This window comes from Crocuta crocuta, unplaced genomic scaffold (genome assembly GCF_008692635.1).
Source record: "Crocuta crocuta isolate KB4526 unplaced genomic scaffold, BGI_CrCroc_1.0 scaffold750, whole genome shotgun sequence".
NCBI classification, from domain to species: domain Eukaryota; kingdom Metazoa; phylum Chordata; class Mammalia; order Carnivora; family Hyaenidae; genus Crocuta; species Crocuta crocuta.
This window is the reverse complement of record NW_027529191.1, coordinates 735,055-753,803: the sequence shown is the minus strand read 5'-3', so window position 1 is coordinate 753,803 and position 18,749 is coordinate 735,055. Positions and strand designations below refer to the sequence as shown.

Genomic DNA, 18,749 nt, shown 5'->3' with positions numbered 1-18,749 from the left:
GAAGCACTGGGGCCAGGCTCTCGGGATGAGAATGACCTCCTCCCTGCGCGCCCCTCTCTGCAGTCCCACGGGAAGCCCTCCACCGCCTGCCAGCTCTGTCCACGCCAACCAGGGAAAGGGCTCTGGTGGCAGCACAGTCTGTGGTCAGGCCTCCCAGAGGATGCTGTCCAGCTCCTGCTCTCTCCACACGGTCTGTCCCCCGTCCCCGCTCGTGCACGGACCATCTGTTCCCAAGCCCACACGCCACCAAGCTGCTTTATGTAGAGAAAGTACAGCTTTGATACTGACCTCTGCTCAGTTACCTGCTACTAAAACTTAAATATTCTTGTCTTCACTTTTATGAGAAAGAAAAAGAACAATAAGTTATTTCTGTTAAACTGACTAACCAGTAACATATATGTGACTGTGTCAGCAGCTGTTAGAAAAAGCCAGTAATCCTGACACCTCTGATGGCTGTACAGCTTTCCTGGAGGTCTCAGAAACACCCCACCCCCACCCCAGGCTCCGCAGGATCACCAGGGAAAGACTGATCACCTTCGGTGGCTTAGATCTGATTTTCTGAAAATAAACTCCCATCCAGAACATCCCTATTCCTGGCAATTCTGCAGGAAGCCTAGGGTGCAACACGATCCCACAGGGTTCGACAAGGTCCGCAGGGTGTGACAGGGCCCCACAGGGTGTGACAGGGTCCCGCAGGTGTGACAGGGTCCCACAGGGTGTGACAGGGCCCCCACAGGTGTGACAGGGTCCCGCAGGGTGTGACAGGGTCCCGCAGGGTGTGACAGGGCCCTGCAGGTGTGACAGGGTCCCGCAGGGTGTGACAGGGTCCCACAGGGTGTGACAGGGCCCCCACAGGTGTGACAGGGTCCCGCAGGGTGTGACGGCCACACAGGTTGTGACAGGACCCTGCAGGGTGTGACAGGGCCCCTCAGGGTGTGACAGGGCCCTGCAGGGTGTGACAGGGCCCCCGCAGGTGTGACAGGACCCTGCAGGGTGTGACAGGGTACCTCAGGGTGTGACAGGGCCCCCGCAGGTGTGACAGGGCCCTGCAGGGTGTGACAGGGTCCCACAGGGTGTGACAGGGCCCCTGCTGAGCTTGGGATCTGTCCGGCTCTGCTGAGACTTCAGCATTTCTCACCGAGGAGGAGTCCACCTCTATTATCTGTTTCAAGTTCTGTTTTCATGACTTTAAAAAATAGCCTTTCATCGATTTGTTTACAGTAATAAGAAGAGAAGTTGAAATCCACGTGTGTACGTCGTCCAGGATTGGCCCCGGAGCCTCCACCCTCACCCGGTGAGCTCACTGGCGGAAAGCGGACTGGGGTTTGTTATAAGAACTAGGGGAGAGCTAGCGGGAGGCAAGTGTGACGAAAACTTCCACACCCAGCTCTGCACTCAGCTGCCCCAACGTAAGAGGAGGGTCTCAGGCCGTTCATAACTACAGAAGGTGCCGAGTCCTGCCGACTGTGCTGGTTCACGTTTTTAAGTGGAATTCTGGGTGATGACATCACTCAGCCTCCTTGAGGAACCTGCATTTCTTTCTTTTTTTAAAAAAATATTTTTATTTATTTCTAGGAGAGAGAGAGAGACAGCGTGAGCAGGGGAGGGTCAGAGAGAGAGGGAGTCACAGACTGAAACAGGCTCCAGGCTCTGAGCTGGCAGTCAGCACAGAGCCCGACGTGGGGCTCGAACCCACGAACCGCGAGATCATGATCTAAGCGAAAGTCGGACGCTTAACTGACTAAGCCACCCAGGCGCCCTGAGGAACCTGCATTTCTACATCCTGCGCAGATGTGGGCAGCGTGAATAGGTGTGGGCAGGTGGACCTGGGCAGGTGCAAGCAGGTATGCCTGGGTAGGTTTGGGCAGGTGTGAGCAGGTATGGGCAGGTGGGCCTGGGTAGTTGTGAGCAGGTATGTCTGGGCAGGTGTGCGTGGGCAGGTGTGGGCAGGTGTGAACAGGTGGGCCTGGGCATGTGTGAACAGGTGTGGGCAGGTGTGAACAGGTGTGTTTGGGCAAGTGTGCCTGGACAGGTGTGGGCAGGTGAGCCTGGGCAGGAACTCTCACCACCACCAGGAAGCAGATGAGCAGGAGCACAGGCCTGAGACTGATCTCGCCCCCACACGACGGGCCAGCTCGGCTCGGGACACACAACAGACACAGCACAACAGCACGTGACATGCCTCTCCTGCGTGCTGCGAGAGGAAAACCGTGTGTGCCCCTCCCGGAGCAGTTTCTGTGGGGCCTCCCTTACCTACCAGGCGCAGGCACGGGCTAGAAAGATGTCCTCGCCCGCTAAACACCACCCTCCTCACTGGCAGGCTCAACGGGGCCAGCTTGAGCTGCACGAGGTGGCGCTGCCTGGACGGGCTCTGTGCACCCTGGGCTCTGAGAACAGTGAAGTGCCCTGACTGTCAGCCCTGCACGCGGCAGAGGCCGCTGGTCAGCGGGTGGCCCCCACGGGGTGCGTGCTCTCCTCCAGAGAAGAGTGAACGCCCCTCAGAGCACCCACCCGCTGACAGAGGGTCTGTGGTGCCCCTGGCGGCCGCGGTGGTGACCTGAGGACCTGTGGTCCAGCTTCCGCCCGTCCTGTGAGTCTTCACACACCTGCCGCAGACGCCCGACCTCCGGGCCTGGGTCAGAACTCCATGCAGATCACTTCACAGCAAGGACAGGAAGCCCAGCCAGGGCGAATGCCCTCCTCAGGTCACGCTTCGAGACTCCAGGGCCAGGTCTTCTGAAAGGTCATCCTCCGCCCACCATCCACGGAGCCCTGGAGTCGTGAAATTTGCTCACATCCTTCAGCCAGAGCCGAGCACAGCTTAGCCTGGTGTGAACAGGCAGCTGCGAATCTGCTCTCTGCCGCAGCTGACGAGGGAGTTAACCTTCCGCTTACGACGCTTCATCTCGCTGGCTGTGCCCACGTCTGTGCACACACACGTATCTGTAACTCTAAACAGAACATGCTCAAACACGTGCACACACGTGCACACAATCACACGCACTCACACAAACAGTGTACTTCCATGTCTGTCTTCAAGTACTGATCTAGTTTTCCCCCAGGCCGAGGTCCTGGGCTCGGCATCTCCGTGTCCCCAGGGTCTGGAAGGAACCAGCACCCAGGATGTAGTTAGGGAATACAGGAAGCTGTCGGGGAAGGACAGGAGGGCCGCGCAGGGCGGGGGGACCATACGCAGGTCTGCAAATCGCGGCACTGGACCCTAGTGTCCTCGCTCCAGTTCCTCACGACTTCCTCTGACCCCTATACGCCTTTGTACAATCATTAACAAGTAACAAAAGCCCACAAGAGTATGTGCATTTTCTGTTTAAGTTGGAGACATTTCTTCACCGGTAAAGGCAGCACCAATTCGGACACGTATTTGGGAGACACTGTAGTCACAAGAGGCCTGAGGGACGAGTGCTCATGGACGAGTCATCACCAACCAGGCTCTAACTGGTATGAAGGCTGGAGCTTCCTCATTTGAGGAAGGAAAATTCTATTACATTATTTCTAAGATTTTTTTCCAGTTGGTAACCATTTATGGCTCATTAAGTGTTAACAAATGGAGTCATAAGTCACAGTTGTAGTTAAAACCACATATTTTAGGAAATTTGCGCATGAAATATAATGCAGTAAGTTAGGGAACATTTCCGTGCGATTTGGAGCCTCTACAAGAAAGCGTTTGCCGGCTCACCATTAAGTGGCCGACAGCTGCCCTGCCTGCTCTTCTGGTCTCCCTTCTCGGGCGCCCCCGGCTCCAGACCCCGTGTGCCCGCGGGAAAGGGCGTCCCAGCTCCAGACCCCGTGTGCCCGCGGGAAAGGGCTCCCCAGCTCCAGACCCCGTGTGCCCGCGGGAAAGGGCTCCCCGGCTCCAGACCCCGTGTGCCCGCGGGAAAGGGCGTCCCGGCTCCAGACCCCGTGTGCCCGCGGGAAAGGGCTCCCTGGCAGCTGCCGACTCCACTCTTGGCACAGAAGCAAGAACACAGGCTGGGCAGCAGCTACGAGCGTGACTAGCAGGACACACGAGAGCCAGCGTGGGGAGGCGGGCAGAGCCGACGAGGGCAAGGACCCAGCAGGGACCTCACCACCACGTCGTATTAAACAAGGAAGAGTCCAGTGGTGCCCCCCCCGCCCCATAAGGATCCGTCAAGGTTTGAAAGGGCAGCGCAAATGGACACATAAGGCCCTTTGTCTCCCAGGACATGAGGCGGCTGAAGGCACCANAGCTCTGATTGCCTCTTATTGGGACTCCTGGACAGTCATCATGACCCAGAGAACGCAGGGCTCCGGTTGGCCAGCCCGAGTCACATCCCCCACGACAGGTGCGCGTGCTCACACTGCTGCGGCCGAGCCTGGGCGTTGCCCCCGGGGAGAGCAGGCCCTGCGCTCCACCCCCGGGCGGGAGAGAGCTGACCACACGGCACGGTGCAAGCTCACTGCCCCCGCCTTTCCGAGGGTGATCTGGGGTGTGGTTCTGGTGATGGGGGTGCAGAGGAGGCTGGAAGGCATGCTTCCCGGATGAAAAGATGGCTCTTCCTGGAGGTGGCGTCCCAGCTCCCTTCTGCCCCACCCGGAGAGAGGGCTCCTGCCTTCAAATGCGGCCGCCATTTTGCAAACATGACAGGCAACGAGGCGAAGCCCTAGGCCACAGGGATGGCCCCGCGGAAGGGTGGGGAGCCGCGGGGCCTGGACCGCTGGCTTCTCACTGAGTGAGAAAAGCAGGCCCTTTCCCTTCAGGCCGCTGTACATTTAGGCTACTGGACAGCCAAGGCCACTCCCACCTGAATGTGAGTCCATGGATTTTCGGGGCAATTCCTCAAGAGGACTTCAGAGCAGGCCGCACGGGTCACGCCTTGGCTTTGCTGTTTGCCAACTGTGTGTCTCTAGACGGTCTTTTTAGTGTATCTGTGCCTCAGTGTTCTCTCTGCACGACGGGGGGTGGTCGGGAGAGTCCCTACCTGACGGTGGGGGGCGGGTAATGCGCAGACACAAAATGCATCAGCCGAAGTGCGTATTTCCCTTTGTAGTACAGATAGGCAACTGCCACCATTTATCTGTGTCCCTGCGGGTGCCCTGGCTTCTCCAGCAGGAGGCACACTCCAGGAAGCCAGGAAGTGGGTGTGTCTTCACTGTCCCCACAGTGAGGGTGAGCTCAGCGCACCCACAAGTCCCCGTGAGTGAGAAGGAGCCTCTGATCCTACAAGCCAAGTGCGCTGCCCCCTGTTCACGAGGTCTGAAGTCACCAGACAGAAATAATAACTTGAAGGACTTCAGGGATTGAAGGAATGTTAAATGTCCAAGGAAAAACATTTTTTAAGATTTTGCTTAGTAGGTATGTGGTATTAATAACTGTCCCTTAAGCAAAGTAAACAGTTGTAGCTTTTCCTCATGATGTGAGCAGACATCTCGGACTCAACTGGGCCTCTGAGCTCAGAGCCTCCCCCCAACTCGAGGCCGCGGTACACAGGGGTCCCCCGGGGTCCCTCCCCGGAGGCCTGGGAGGGGCTGCTATGTGAGAATCACAACCCGCCAGCACCCGAAGTGTGCGGGCAGAGCCTCTGAGTGCGTCCTGCGTGCCGAGCCCCAGACGGACTTCACGTGCTTACAGGAGGTAGGAAAGGTCTTCCTGAAGAATCGAAGGAGCCAGAGGTAACCTGGCCCCTGGACATCCCTCTGCGCCCCTGGACCTCCCTCTGCGCCCCTGGGCTTCCCTCTGCGCCCCTGGACCCGCTCAGACCCCTCCTTCCACACCCCAGGTGCTCAGGCAGCCACTCTTCCCCGTGGACATTAAGTTCTTAGGAAATCACCCTAATTCTAATGCTTCTTTTGTTCTAATTCCCCGACCTGGAGTCCCCTGGAGAGCCTCACACAGGGAACCACGCACCCATAAACATGCACCTGCCACGGGGCGTGGACCCCCACCCCCACCCTCATTTCCAGCATACACTGGTGCCCAGTGTCCGCTGTCATGTTACCAAATGCCACTGGACGCAGCCGAAGTTAAAGATACAGGGACTCCAGCAAGGGTCCCTGCAAAGCCACACCTGGGCTCCCCTTCAAAGCACCTGAGGGACTGGCGGCTTGCCTCCACCTTCACCAACACGGCCGGGGGCACGGGCCCTCCTGCACCCGCTTCCTGCAGCTGCCCTGCGATTGCCCTTTAACGCAAAACAGATCTCTTGACCCCGTGTCTGGGAAGTCCTCACACCACCCTCTCGCTCTATATGCAACCTGAGCTCCTTCCACGGACTTCAGACCCTGANCCCGGTGGAGGCCGCCCGGGCTGCCCCTCCTCCACTTCCTGCAAATCCCTGCTGCACGTCACCTACAGGAAGACCTCCTCGGATTACGTGACACAAACCCTCCCTGACATCCCATCCATCACATGGCTTCACTTCCTACACGGCGCAAACTATGGTTGCCGCCTGAACGTACATTCCTCGTCTCCTTGTTGCCTGCTCGCCCCGATTTCACCGTGACGGCAGGCTCACCGCTGAATGCCCAGAACAGCGACTCTTCCAAAGATGTGAATTGTTGAATGCAGCTGCACAAATCCGCTGACGAATGACGGATACCGGATCTGACCTTCCCCTCTGACCTCAAGTTTACACAAAGCCAGGTGCACGTCAGGTTCCCAGTGAGACTGGAACTGCAGACAATCCCTCAACCTCTAGGCCTTGCTTCTGGGGACGGGGACACCTGCCACATCAGGGAGGGTACCCCGGCCACAGGGGTGAGGCCGTCTCCCCAGGACCAGTCAGTCCCCACCTCCCCCCATCCACCTCTAGTCTCCACAAGCGAATCCTGAACACGTCCAGTTGCTGGGCTGGGAACCAGCTCCCAAGGGCGTGAGCTGCCGCCATGCACGTCTCCAGCGCGCCTGGCTCCAGGGCCCCAGCACACGGGTCCCACACTCTTCGCGCGACACCAGAGGCCCACGGCAGCTGATGAGACGTTCCCAGCAGCCACGGGCGTCCCTGCCCATGAAACACTCGTCCCAAGCGGTACTCTGGAGACGCAAACGACGTTACGCTGAGCCCTCGCTCTCTGCAAGCTCATGGTGCACTGGGCATTTACGCACTTTCCAAAGAGCTCAGGGTGTGGGGTACACACTGGGTGAGAAAGGAGGCGACGGGTCTGGAACGCAGGCAGACGTCTGCAGCGGGGTGGGAGGCTGCAGGCATCATGTCCGAGAGGAGGCCCGAGCTAGCGGGCCGACCGAGGCAGGACAGCGCGGACAGAGCGCAGGGACGGGGACCCACCAGATGGGGACAGGGCCCTGGCTCTCAGCTCACAGACGTCATCACCGGGAGGGAAGCAGCCTGAGAAGACAGGGAGCTTCGTCCAACACCTGCGGGGTCTCTGCTCAGGAGGCCTCCGCACGTTCTGGCTGCAGGAGGGGTAGGAAGTGCGGGAACCACCGGCCAGCCACCTCCACGCAGCACCCCCCCCGCACCCCCCGCACCCCCCGCCTGCAGCTGATGAGGTGGTTCCGGCGGCCCGGTGTCTTTCTCAATTGTAGCCTCGTTTCACAGCTGCACTCTCTGCACCTTGACCTGTTCATCTCTCCATAGAGAATGAGGTTTTCTCTCTAATTTAAGCATAAAATCCGTTTCATTAAAAAAAAATGCTTATTTATTTTTGAGAGAGACACAGAGCATGAGCGGGATAAGGGCAGAGAGAGAGGAAGACGGAATCTGAAGCAGCTCCAGGCCCTGAGCTGTCAGCACAGAGCCCGACGCGGGGCTTGAACCCAGGAACCGTGAGATCATGACCTGAGCTGAAGTCAGACACCGAACCGACTGAGCCACCCAGGCGCCCGGCATAAAATGCTTGTCTGATTTTTTTATCTGCTGGTCAATCTTACTTCCTCTCCTTCTCTGACACGTTCACATCCACAAACCGAAACCTATATGAGTGACAAAGACAGGGTGTTCACAAGATCATGAAAACAACGTCCCTGAGCCTTCGCCTTGTTACCAGCCAGCCCACCCCATGTACTGCCGGCACGGAAGGAGCCGACAGAAGCCAGGCCCAAGAAGGGACCGTCCCCCCTGCAGGCACACTGGGCTCTGGAAGCGTCTCGGCCCCACGTGTCCACGCAGAATGTACCACAGGAGCACGCCAGTCCGGCTGAACGACGTCAACGAGAGACCACGTGGCTTCATCAAAACTGCGTTTCCTACAAACCCAAAACCCTCCTGTGCTAGGACGGCGTGTTCAGGAGAGCCATGCGCTGGCCGCGACTCACACCCCAGTCTCCCCGGAGGCCCCGAGGCCCGGCCTCGGTCCTGATGAAACACTATCCTGTTTGCAACCCTGCTCAACAAGGGAGAAATGTGCACCGTTGAGCCAGTGCCTCAATGCCCTCTGGGTGAAAATAGTCTTTTCGCAGATGCAAATGTGCGGCTAAAATCTCTCTTTTCTGTATGAATGAGTCGAAGGTGTTGTGGGGAAATTAACATTCCACGTGGACACCAACTCCAGCCGCAGGTCCATGGCCACAGCCCTCACGCATGCACCTGCAGAGCACGTGGTGGTGGGGTCCCACGCCCGGGCCGCCTCTCCCCAAATCACTTGGCTGCCACGTGCTGTGACGCGGGGCGCGGGCCGCGGTCGGGTGAGATGGATCAGGGGACGGAGGAGAAGCAGGAGCTTATTCTCCGCCCTTCACGTTTCCGCTGTTCAAGAGCCCAGTCGGAGGTGGGCGACACACCCCTGCTCCCGCATGCAGGCACCAGAGGCAGCCCCTTCCCCCACAGGGGTCGCCTGCCTTCTCCCCCCTCCTCTACCAGGCAGGACAAAGGGTCCCGGAGCCTCAGGGGAACCGGCCCAGGGCAGCGTAGAGGCGGCCGCACGGAGGGCCTGTAGAGACGCCGGACTGGTCCCTGCCATCTAACAAAGTGGCTGCACTAGAACAATCTCCACCTCCCTGCCCCGGAAGGTGCCGCCGCAAACCCCACGTCTGCTCCGGTTCCTGCTCACGGCGACCTGAGCCAGAGGTAGCTGTGGGGCGAGCATCCCTCCCAAGCCTGACGCCACCCAACCTCTACCCCACGGCCATCCCGACCCCCCCTCCACGGCCATCCCAACCCCCCACGGCCATCCCGACCCCCCCTCCACGGCCATCCCAACCCCCCACGGCCATCCCGACCCCCCCTCCACGGCCATCCCAACCCCCCACGGCCATCCCGACCCCCCCTCCACGGCCATCCCAACNCCACTCCCGGAGGGCAGAATGCGATTTTCGTCACAGACCTCCATGAGCACCATGACCGCCAGTGCCGGGCCAAGTGTCCTCCACTGTCACACTGCCCCGTGACCAGGCCGCTGCTGCCCTGATGGTCTCGGGGGAGTCGATATCTCTTAAGGGCTTGCGGCGTCAGAGGACATGAAAAGGCAGAGCCGCCTCGCAGTAGCGAAGGGGCAACGACAAGAACAAAAGGGCAGCTAAACAGCCCAGCAGATAATCAACTGCTGATTGTCATCGTTTCCGGTAACAGCCGTGTCACCTCACAAGCTGCCGCGGGCGTGCAGGGGGCGTCCTGGCCGAGTTACCTGCGTGGCCTCTGAGTATCTTTGATATGACGACGGGGACCCTGTGCTCGGCGCCTCCCTGGAAGACAGGCAGAGAGAGGGCTCGGTCAGGACGGCGCAGACCCGCGCTCGGAACGGAGTCGCGCGGAGAACGCCTTCCTACCTTTACGCTCAGGCCCAAGCCGCCGGCGGGCTGTCTGCGCAGCGTGACAGTTCTGTGCTTTAAAAAGTTTTAGAAAACAAAGCAGGTTTAGGTTAAAACATATGATCAGAAAATGAGTGCAACATGCGGATATACATTCTTCATTTCAACTGAAGGGACTCTTTCAAGTACACCTGCAGAGGGACACGCTTCCACCTCGGGGAGCAGACACCCTGAGTAAAAACAGACACAAGAACCAGGCCCTATTACGGCCGTATTTAAGCCCACGGTGGATTCCTGCAGCTGGCCAGACCTTCTAGTTCTTTCTCAAGGATCCTAGGCCCTGGGAAACGGGCCACACTCTCCCAAACTCAACCCGCCTTCAAACCCGTTCCTTCCCACCTGCCCAGCCTGGCTCCCTCCCCTGCGCCTCCCTGCCCTGCGCCATCGCCTTCAGGCCCTTTCTTAAGTAGCCAGTGCTGCCCCCAAACGACTGCCATCTCCCGTCCCCCGTCCCCTGCCCACGGAAGGCGCCGGGGTGGCAGAGAGCTGGAAGAGCAGCGGAGCCCAGAACCAGCAACGCCTCTGAACCGCCTGCATGTTCGATCCCAGCTCCTATTGCGCTTGGACTAAACTGACCAATGGCTGACCGATGAGCGGCTGAGGCGAGAAACTGGGGCCTGGGGTGGGGGGAGCGTGGAGTCCGGCGTGTCTGTGGCTCAGAAAGATCCCGGGGGAATGACAGCAAGGACCCGCGTTCTCTGCTCTGGAAGCGTAGATGCTGTCCGACCGAGTGGTGCCCCGCAGTCGGACCCATTGCCCGTGTGGACATTAACGGCAAACGCTGTGTTCAGAGCATCTGTGGCTGCAGCGTCTTCAGCTGGTGGCTGTTTGTACCGTCACAGGCAGAGAGAGGGAGCCACGGCTCGGGGACGCTGGCTTCAGGGCCATGGTTTGCACTGTCGCCGTGTCCCGTGCTGCCCGCGATGGGGTGAGGGTGAAGAGCAGGCCCAGTGACACACACACGGGACGTAAATCCCACGGCAGGAGAAACAGACGTCCTGGCATGGGGGCCGGGGGGCTTCCCTCCACACAGTCCAGGGTCAGCCAGCAACTCGGGGAGAAAGGCCGAGGAGACAGTTAGTTACCCGCTGCCTCACATTCAGCCTGAGTCTCTGCAATGTCTGTAGCGACAGCCCAACGTGCCTCCGCGGGAAGTACTCTGAGCAACGGAGGCCCAGAATTGGGTCACTGATTTCACAGTAGCCAGAGACCTCTACTGCGCGGAATTTGTCAAACTTTCAATCGCGTTTTCCAACTTTCACCATTAAGTACCAAGTGTCTTTCTGTTTTGACAGACTTTGCCAAATGCCACTTTAAAATAGTCATTTTATTCACATATCGATCTCAGGAGGATAATCCAAATAAAACATCAGAAAACGATCACCTGAGTGATGCACACCAAAAATCAGGACTAACAGCCCCAACAGGTAAAAGAAAAAAAAATATGTCATGAGCCTCTTTACCGTTTGTTCAGGACTTGAAGAGACTGTTACCTGTTACTAAGCCAGAACATTATCTATTCACATATTTGCTCTCTGCAATCTGCTAAATTTCCCTTTCGGAGCACATGAGCCCTGGTCACTTAAACCTCTGTGACACTGAGTTTCTGTGTCTGGAAAGTGAGGATGATACCGTGTGTCCTACACAGGAAGTGCTGTGGACTAAACTGTTCCCCCCGGGTCCCTGTGTGCAAGTCCCATCCCCGTGTGACTACATTTGGGGGTACAGTGAGGTTGGAGGGGTCACAGGGTGGGCCCTGGACCATAGTACTGCTGTCCTGTGGGAGCGGGGACCGGGGGGGAGGCAGAGCCCTCTCTGCATGCGCTCAGAGAAGACGGCACCTGACCATCTACGGGTTCTGCATGGGGAGCCTGGGTCCACCAAGACAGAGCCAGCCGAGAGAATTATGGGAAACCAGCAAGCTTCACAGAAGTATCAGGATGTCAAGTCTCATCATCAAAAGCTCTGCCTTCTGCTCTTCTGAACCCCCTCGTTGGAGCTTAGAGGAATCTCGTGTGTCAAAGTCGGGAGAAGGTCCAGCCAATCTGTGTTCTCACAACTGAAGATTACATAACTACCTGGGTTCTCATGTGATTGTAGCACTGTCGTATTTAAGAATTTAATTTTTCAAAACAAGATTTGTAAAAGTTATTGAGTGGTTAAAATGAATAGGAAACACAATTTGTACAGCTTTCCGCTGGAAACGTCCTCGCAGCAGCCCAGCTGAGGCCCCTCCTGTGCCCTGAGGCCTCAGGACCCCACAGCCAGGCGAGAGGCACAAGTTTCCAAAGTCGTTCTCTCAGCAGATGTGCAGATGGAAACCAATGCTATCAACAGACACTGTCTAATTCAACCAATTCCTTCTCTGACGAGCTCGCTCAGTCCTCCATGGGGACACATTTTCCCGATAACCATGCTTCACTCCCAGTTGGGGGGAGGTGCGCTCACTTCCCAGAGCGATGAACTATGAATTAATTCATTCAGATGTGAAAAGAGGCTTTGGGAGGACGAAGTTTGGAATCGAAGGTAACTCTTCAATAAACTCTTTTCCAACCGAAGCCAGCTGCACTTTTCACAGACATGAGAGATGAGGTCCTTGAGAAAATATTCCACTTTATCATTAATTCCAAAACTATGCTTTGACTAATGGGGATTTATGGACCCAGAGAACTGGAAGCAAAAGGGAGCCACAGAAAGGATATAAACTTAGGTGAATAAAAGCAGTAATAATGCATTTATTTATCACAAACAGGTGATGATAGGATTGTGGGCACTGAGTACAGAATTTATCAGACACGGCCAGGACTTCATGATAACAAATTCATCCATCTTGGGGAGTTTAATACAAGTTTAATTCTTTATTCCAAACTAAAATATCAGTTTGTTGATATTCTTCATGGTACTTGTTATGTGAAAAATAAACTTAGTTTTTTAAAATGACTTTAACAAGTTCAGTCGCTGTGGGAAACTGCAGACAATCTGTAAAGGCCTGGAAGGAAGGGCTGTGCGACCCCCAATCACCGAATTACTATTTACAGGTTCCTTATCCCCTTTTTAAAAGACAATTTTAAACTTTAGAAAAGCTTTAAACCTTGTTTTCAGCAGAAAGGGAGGGAGCTGACAATTTGGGGGGCATTGTGAGCTAAACTGGCCATCTGTGCAGCTCCGTGGGTCCCTCACAGGGCCTCACAGATCTGTTTCTAGGGAAGGGGCTGGTGCCCAGATCTGTGCCTTGCCCTTTCTACCAAGATAGGTAACACCTAGGACCAGGGAATAAATGTCCCAAAACCCATCTACCTGTAACTGTAAAGATTCCTGCAGGAACGTGGCAGCACGCGTGGCCTGGGGCGTGAAGGCACCTACGGTCTACACAGCAGCAAAGCCAACACCCAAGTATCTGACCCATTGACACATGAGCCATGACCTTACATATTTACAGGGGAGGGGAGAGCTCCAGCTCTCTGCAGGGGGAGGCTGGGGCCAGCTCTGCAGGGGGAGACTGAGTTCTTATCTCTAGGACAACTGCCTTCATCGACGGTGTGACACCAGCCGTCCGCATGCTGCTGCGGGGTCTCCACTCCGCCTGGCGCCCAGCACACCTGCCCCCAGGCCTCCACCCACTGCCCCTGGGCCTCCTATGCACTCTTGCGTCCCCACTACCCGTTCTTGGGTTCCCACTATGCGCTCTCACATTCCCACTATGCGCTCTCATGTCCCCACTATGCGCTCTCATGTCCCCACTATGTGCTTTGGCATCCCCACTACACACTCTCCAATCCCCACTGTCTGTTCTCGCTTCCCCACTATCCACTCTTGTGCCCTCACTATGTGCGCTCTCGTCCCAACTATGCATGCTCACGTCTCCACTATGGGCTCTCGTATCCCCACTATCAGCTCTCATCTCCCCACTATGTACTCTCAAGTCCCCACTACGTGTTCTCTCATCCCCACTGTCTCCTCTCGTTTCCCCACTATCCACTCTCGTGTCCCCACTTTGCGCTCATCCCCACTATGTGCTCATCCCCACTATGCGCTCTCACGTCCTCGCTATGCGTGCTCGCATCCCCACTATGTGCTCTCTCGTCCCCACTATGTGCTCTCGCGTCCCCACTATGCGCTCTCGTCCCCACTATGTGCTCTCACGTCCCCACTATGCACTCTCTCATAGCCACCACGTGCTCCCGCGTCCCCACTATGTGCTCTTGAGTCCCCAGCTCCCAACTCCTGTGATGTCCTCCGGTCTGTCTCACAGCCTGTGATTTCATATCTGGTACGGCGCTGGCTGGGGGACGGTGATTCCGAGCCGGGTGTGTTTGCACCTTGATTTCAAAGCAGGCCTGCTGCACGCCTGTTCTCAGGTCAGCTGGCTCACTTTCTGCGTCTGGTCTTTGTCCCACTTCCATGACCTCTCGTGCCTGGAGGCGTGCTGCAGACCTGGTCTTTGTAGAGCCTTAAGTCCCCAAGGGTCAAGTTTGTTTTACTTCCACCGTCTGTCGCTTATGGTGGTTTCAAGTTCACTCATGAAGGCCAAGACTTTCTGGCCCTCGTGCTCCACGCAGGGGAGAAGGTCAGTCCGTCCTTCGGCCTCTCAGCCCCTGGACTGCCTCCTGAGGGCTCATGCAGATGCCTAACCAGGTCAGGCCGGTGGGCGACGCCAGCCCCAGGGGCCAGGAGCCTCCTCCGCTCATGCCAGTTGGCACCCCCGAGCCGGGCTCCGTCTATCCAAGAGCATCCTGGGTCACAGGCTCACAGAGGAGCAGCTGACACCGCCCTGACCCCGTGACTAAGTCACGGGGAGCTCAGTTCCCACACTCTGACTCTTAGTGTCCTAAACAGAAGACGGGGACACAGAATCGGCAGAAGGACACGCCCGCTGTAAGTTCGTCGGGACTTAACGTGGCGAATACGATATAAATGTCTTAAAACGTTCTCTTCATGTGCAACTTCCCAACCACGTTAATTTAAGCCACAAGCACAAACTTACAATTAAAGAAATGTAATGTGTAAAATAAAGGGACGACTGTAACATAAAACGATCTACACAGAATTCTGAACCACTAGAAACAGCGAGGTCCCTCTCTTTAGGAGATACATGGAAAATCCCAGGATTTGAAATACACAAAACGCCATGTTGATCTGAACAGGCAGAAATAGAAATGAAATACGAATTTTCTGGTTTTAAACTCTAGTGTTGAACCGGCAGATTTTTAAATCTGTGGGTTTTATGAAAGATTCAACTTGGTTTTGCCCTCTCTCTCTTGTGATAAAAATAACACCTATCATTAACTGACATACAGCTATTTGTTCAGCAGGGTCACGTCCCCCCTTCACGTGTCCCTGAGACGGGCAATCCAGGAAGAGCGCAGCCAGGGCTGTGGGGCCCCACATAGCATCCGCCTGGGGCGGCAGGAGAGCCCGGATCCCACGGGCCCAGCAAGCGCGAGGCTGAATCCCAGAGTACGTGGACTCGGCAGCGCGTGGGCTCTCCTCCCCAGGCCAGAGCTGGGAAGGTGAGAACAGTCATCAGCTCCGTTTCCTATGAAGAAAACTGAAGCTGAGAATGAAAACACCATCTGCTGCACGTGCGGCTGCAGCAACGACCCTGACGTCACGTCAGGCCCGGCGAACGGGGTGGGTGCCCTGGGAAGTCGGCACACAGGAGCCAGCCTCGTGCCCTAAACCTGTCACCTGTGGGGTCCAGGCCCACCTGCTGCATTACCAGGCTGCACGCTTTAAGCGAATCATGGTATATAACGTGCTCAGGAAAGTCCCAGCACCGGGGCGGAGTCACACACGTCAGCAGCGGCTTTTAAGGGTGGCTGCATTGTAAGTCTTGTGGTCCTACCGATAAGCGGATTAGTTTCTGCTGGAATTCAGTAACAGTATCGCATACCCAGTAGATATGTGTTGCACTGAATCAGACACGTAACTGTCGTGTCTCGGCCCCACACAGAGGTTCAGGGTTCGGCGACGTGTAAAACCCTGGCTCGGTTCTTCTGACCCAGCGTGGACTGCTCGACCTTCCACTCCTGCCCTTCGGAACAGTCTGAAGTGGACAACAGTCGTCCTCAGCCAGGCACAGGCTCCCAGGGCACATCCAGTACCACAGACGCGGTGAGAGCTGCATCCAGAGCTCCCCACAGGTGTTCTGGCTCCGATTCCAAAAACAGTCGTGACCTGTGTTAAAAACAGTCTTCTTGTTCTCCCAACACATGATAAATTCTCAGGCAAGAGAGGTGTTATTTTTACAATCAGCCGAAGAATGCAGGTTTCAGCCGTGCTGCACGCTGATGGGGCTGAGCCCAATCCGCTCTGAGCAGATACAGGGATACCGGAGTCTGGTCTCAGGGGCTGACTGTCCCCTCGGAACCACCCCTGAATCCAGCCAGCACAGGGACGTGTGTTTCTTCAGCAGAACATCCGCTATTTCATAGGCAGGAGAAGTAGGGACCCACAGAGAACTAGAAGAGGGTCTGGCAGACACACCGACCGCAAATCCGCACCCAGTGCCCCACCCACTGGGTGGGCGAGCTAAGGTCAGTCCTGTGGCCATTCACAGGCGTCAGTGAATCACTGGAAAGTATAAACATAAACTGACAGGTCTGAACATATACTCATTTTTCCTAGGAAGGAACTGATCACTTTCATCAAGGACTTAACCTTAGGCTGAGAATCTGACATTATGAATAAAAAATATAATTTATTTTTCCTGGACAATGGAGCATAGAAACACTGAATGTTTTTTTGTTTGTTTGTTTGTTTTTATTTTTTTAATGTTTTTTTATTTATTTCTAGGAGAGAGAGAGAGACAACGTGAGCAGGGGAGGGTCAGAGAGAGAGGGAGTCACAGACTGAAATAGGCTCCAGGCTCTGAGCTGGCAGTCAGCACAGAGCCCAACGCGGGGCTCGAACCCACGAACCGCGAGATCATGACCTAAGCGAAAGTCGGACGCTTAACTGACTAAGCCACCCAGGCGCCCCGAAACACTGAATGTTTTTAGTAGAAGTTGTCCGGGATTCTCTACAGATTATAAAGTCACTGTGAAAAAGAATGTTTTAAACGGTTACAAACTCTTAGCTACCCTCTGCTCCCCAGACCCGCGAAGCCGGGCACTCAGGACAGGTGGGGGCAGAAGGGGACAGGACGCTGAATGAGGGCTAGTGCCTGGGCTGTTGGGAAGGTGGACCCCAACCTCCGACTGGACGCTGGGATCGAGGGGCGTGCAGCAGAAGGGACGGGTCCTCCGCCCCTGTCTCTGTGGCTTCGTCTGTCCTGGACGGCAGGGAGTGTCCCTCAAGGGCCATACGTGTGTACGTACGACTCACCAGGACCCCTGCATCGCTTCCATGAGGGGCACGTCGGGCTCTCCCAGGGAAGACGCCACACTGTCAGCATCTGCGTCTCCCAAGGAAACGCCGATTTGAAGATGGTGAATCCGGGAAAATGGCCAGTTTGCTTCATTTCCAATCAAAGGTCATGGGGACCCAAACAATGGTGGACGTAAGGGTCCGCAGAGCCCGTGACCTCCAAACAGCCCTCCCTGAACTAGGGAATAGGAATGACCTGGGTATTTTCAAATGCACCAAAAACAACTTATTTTCAGCTACATGCTTTGAAGGACAGAGCACTGAGATGCAGCTTAGATGTGCACAGCTCTATGTGTCTCTAGCTGTGCGTCCACCAGAAGAAAACAGGAAATTGGCTACGGTTTTGATACGGCACATCTAGTAGAGGATCCTATATACTAAATCTATCACGCACAGTAGCCCTGTTTGAGTTAAACGGAGACAAAACTTGCCAAAATTGTTCTCCCTAATCTTTATTCAGTATTTTATGGCATCTAATCAGTAAGTGTCTTACCCTTAAGCAAAGTTCATTTGTATGAGACTAAAGCCAAAAAGAAGGGCAGAAGTCCCCATCTGTGTCCCCAAACGCCAGGGAGAGAGCTGACACCGGGCACCTGGAAATGGCCACCGTGCGTGGTTCCCCAGCTGAGGTTTCCGCCAGCAGACGGCCTCTCACCCTGGCCTTGCATTTCCAGGGAGGATGCGTCACGTTGCATCCCGTGGTGAGTGGGGACATTTCCACGCAAGGTCCTCAAGGGAACCCATCAACAAGGAAACTAGGGAAGTCAGGGATCGAGTAAAGGAAACAGCTGGACCCGATGTCTGCGGGCAGGTAAGCAACAGGGGAGGGGCTTTTCCTCAGCAAACCGTCCCCAAGGGAATAGGAAGCGGCTGCGCCCAGTGGGGCCTCCCCAGCGCGTCCACGCGGAGCTGGCAGCGCAGGGCACTTACATGTGCGCCGTGGCTGCTCCCGCGGACACAGACCACGTCCTGTTTCTGAATCGTGAGGACCTCTCTTGTCAGCTTCAGGCGGACGTCACAGGGGCTTCCAGACCCTTCGTGGTGCAGCAGGGCGAGGCCAGTTCTGGTCTATGGGGGCAAAGCGGCAACACAGGCCGAGGGTGTGAGCACAAGGACGTGGCCGCCACAACAGTGCCACAGCCCTCACCCACCCGCCCACGGGACACACCTGCACTGACACGTGGGGCAGCACATCCGCCTCCATCTGACCAGGGCTCCAGTGACCTAACACACGGGAAGTGGGTGACCTAACACACAGGAAGTGGGTGACCTAACACACGGGAAGTGGGTGACCTAACACACGGAAGTCAGTGACCTAACACACAGGAAGTCTGAGTTTTGAATAACCAGTTTTGAAGAGTTTTTACAGGATTTAAAAAAATATGTTTTTAAAAGGAAATTAGCCAGGATTTTCTTTAAAAGCTCAAAGGTATTTTTAGTAATTTATTTAAAACAATTAGAAAGGGTTTATTTTCTACTTTAACTAAAGTTATTTGAATGAAAACCATAACTTTACAAGATTCAGATAATACCTGTATGAAGATTTATTGGTTTGGAGTAGGAAATGGTGAAAATAATCATTAAACAGACACCGACTTCAGCAGAAGGGCAGCCGGGCCCGTGCACCAGGCCCTCCTCG

General features: G+C 55.8%; 1 protein-coding gene across 1 annotated transcript in view; it reads right to left on the bottom strand.

Moving 5' to 3' along the window:
* Positions 1-18,304, bottom strand: part of SNTG2 (syntrophin gamma 2) — a 114,005-nt gene extending 95,701 nt beyond the window's left edge. The window contains 6 exon segments of the mRNA XM_077758297.1: positions 9,559-9,616; positions 9,701-9,757; positions 18,041-18,199; positions 18,202-18,248; positions 18,251-18,289; positions 18,292-18,304. Of these exon segments, the coding sequence (XP_077614423.1) occupies positions 9,559-9,616; positions 9,701-9,757; positions 18,041-18,199; positions 18,202-18,248; positions 18,251-18,289; positions 18,292-18,304 (373 nt within the window).
* Between the last annotated feature and the right edge of the window lie 445 nt (positions 18,305-18,749).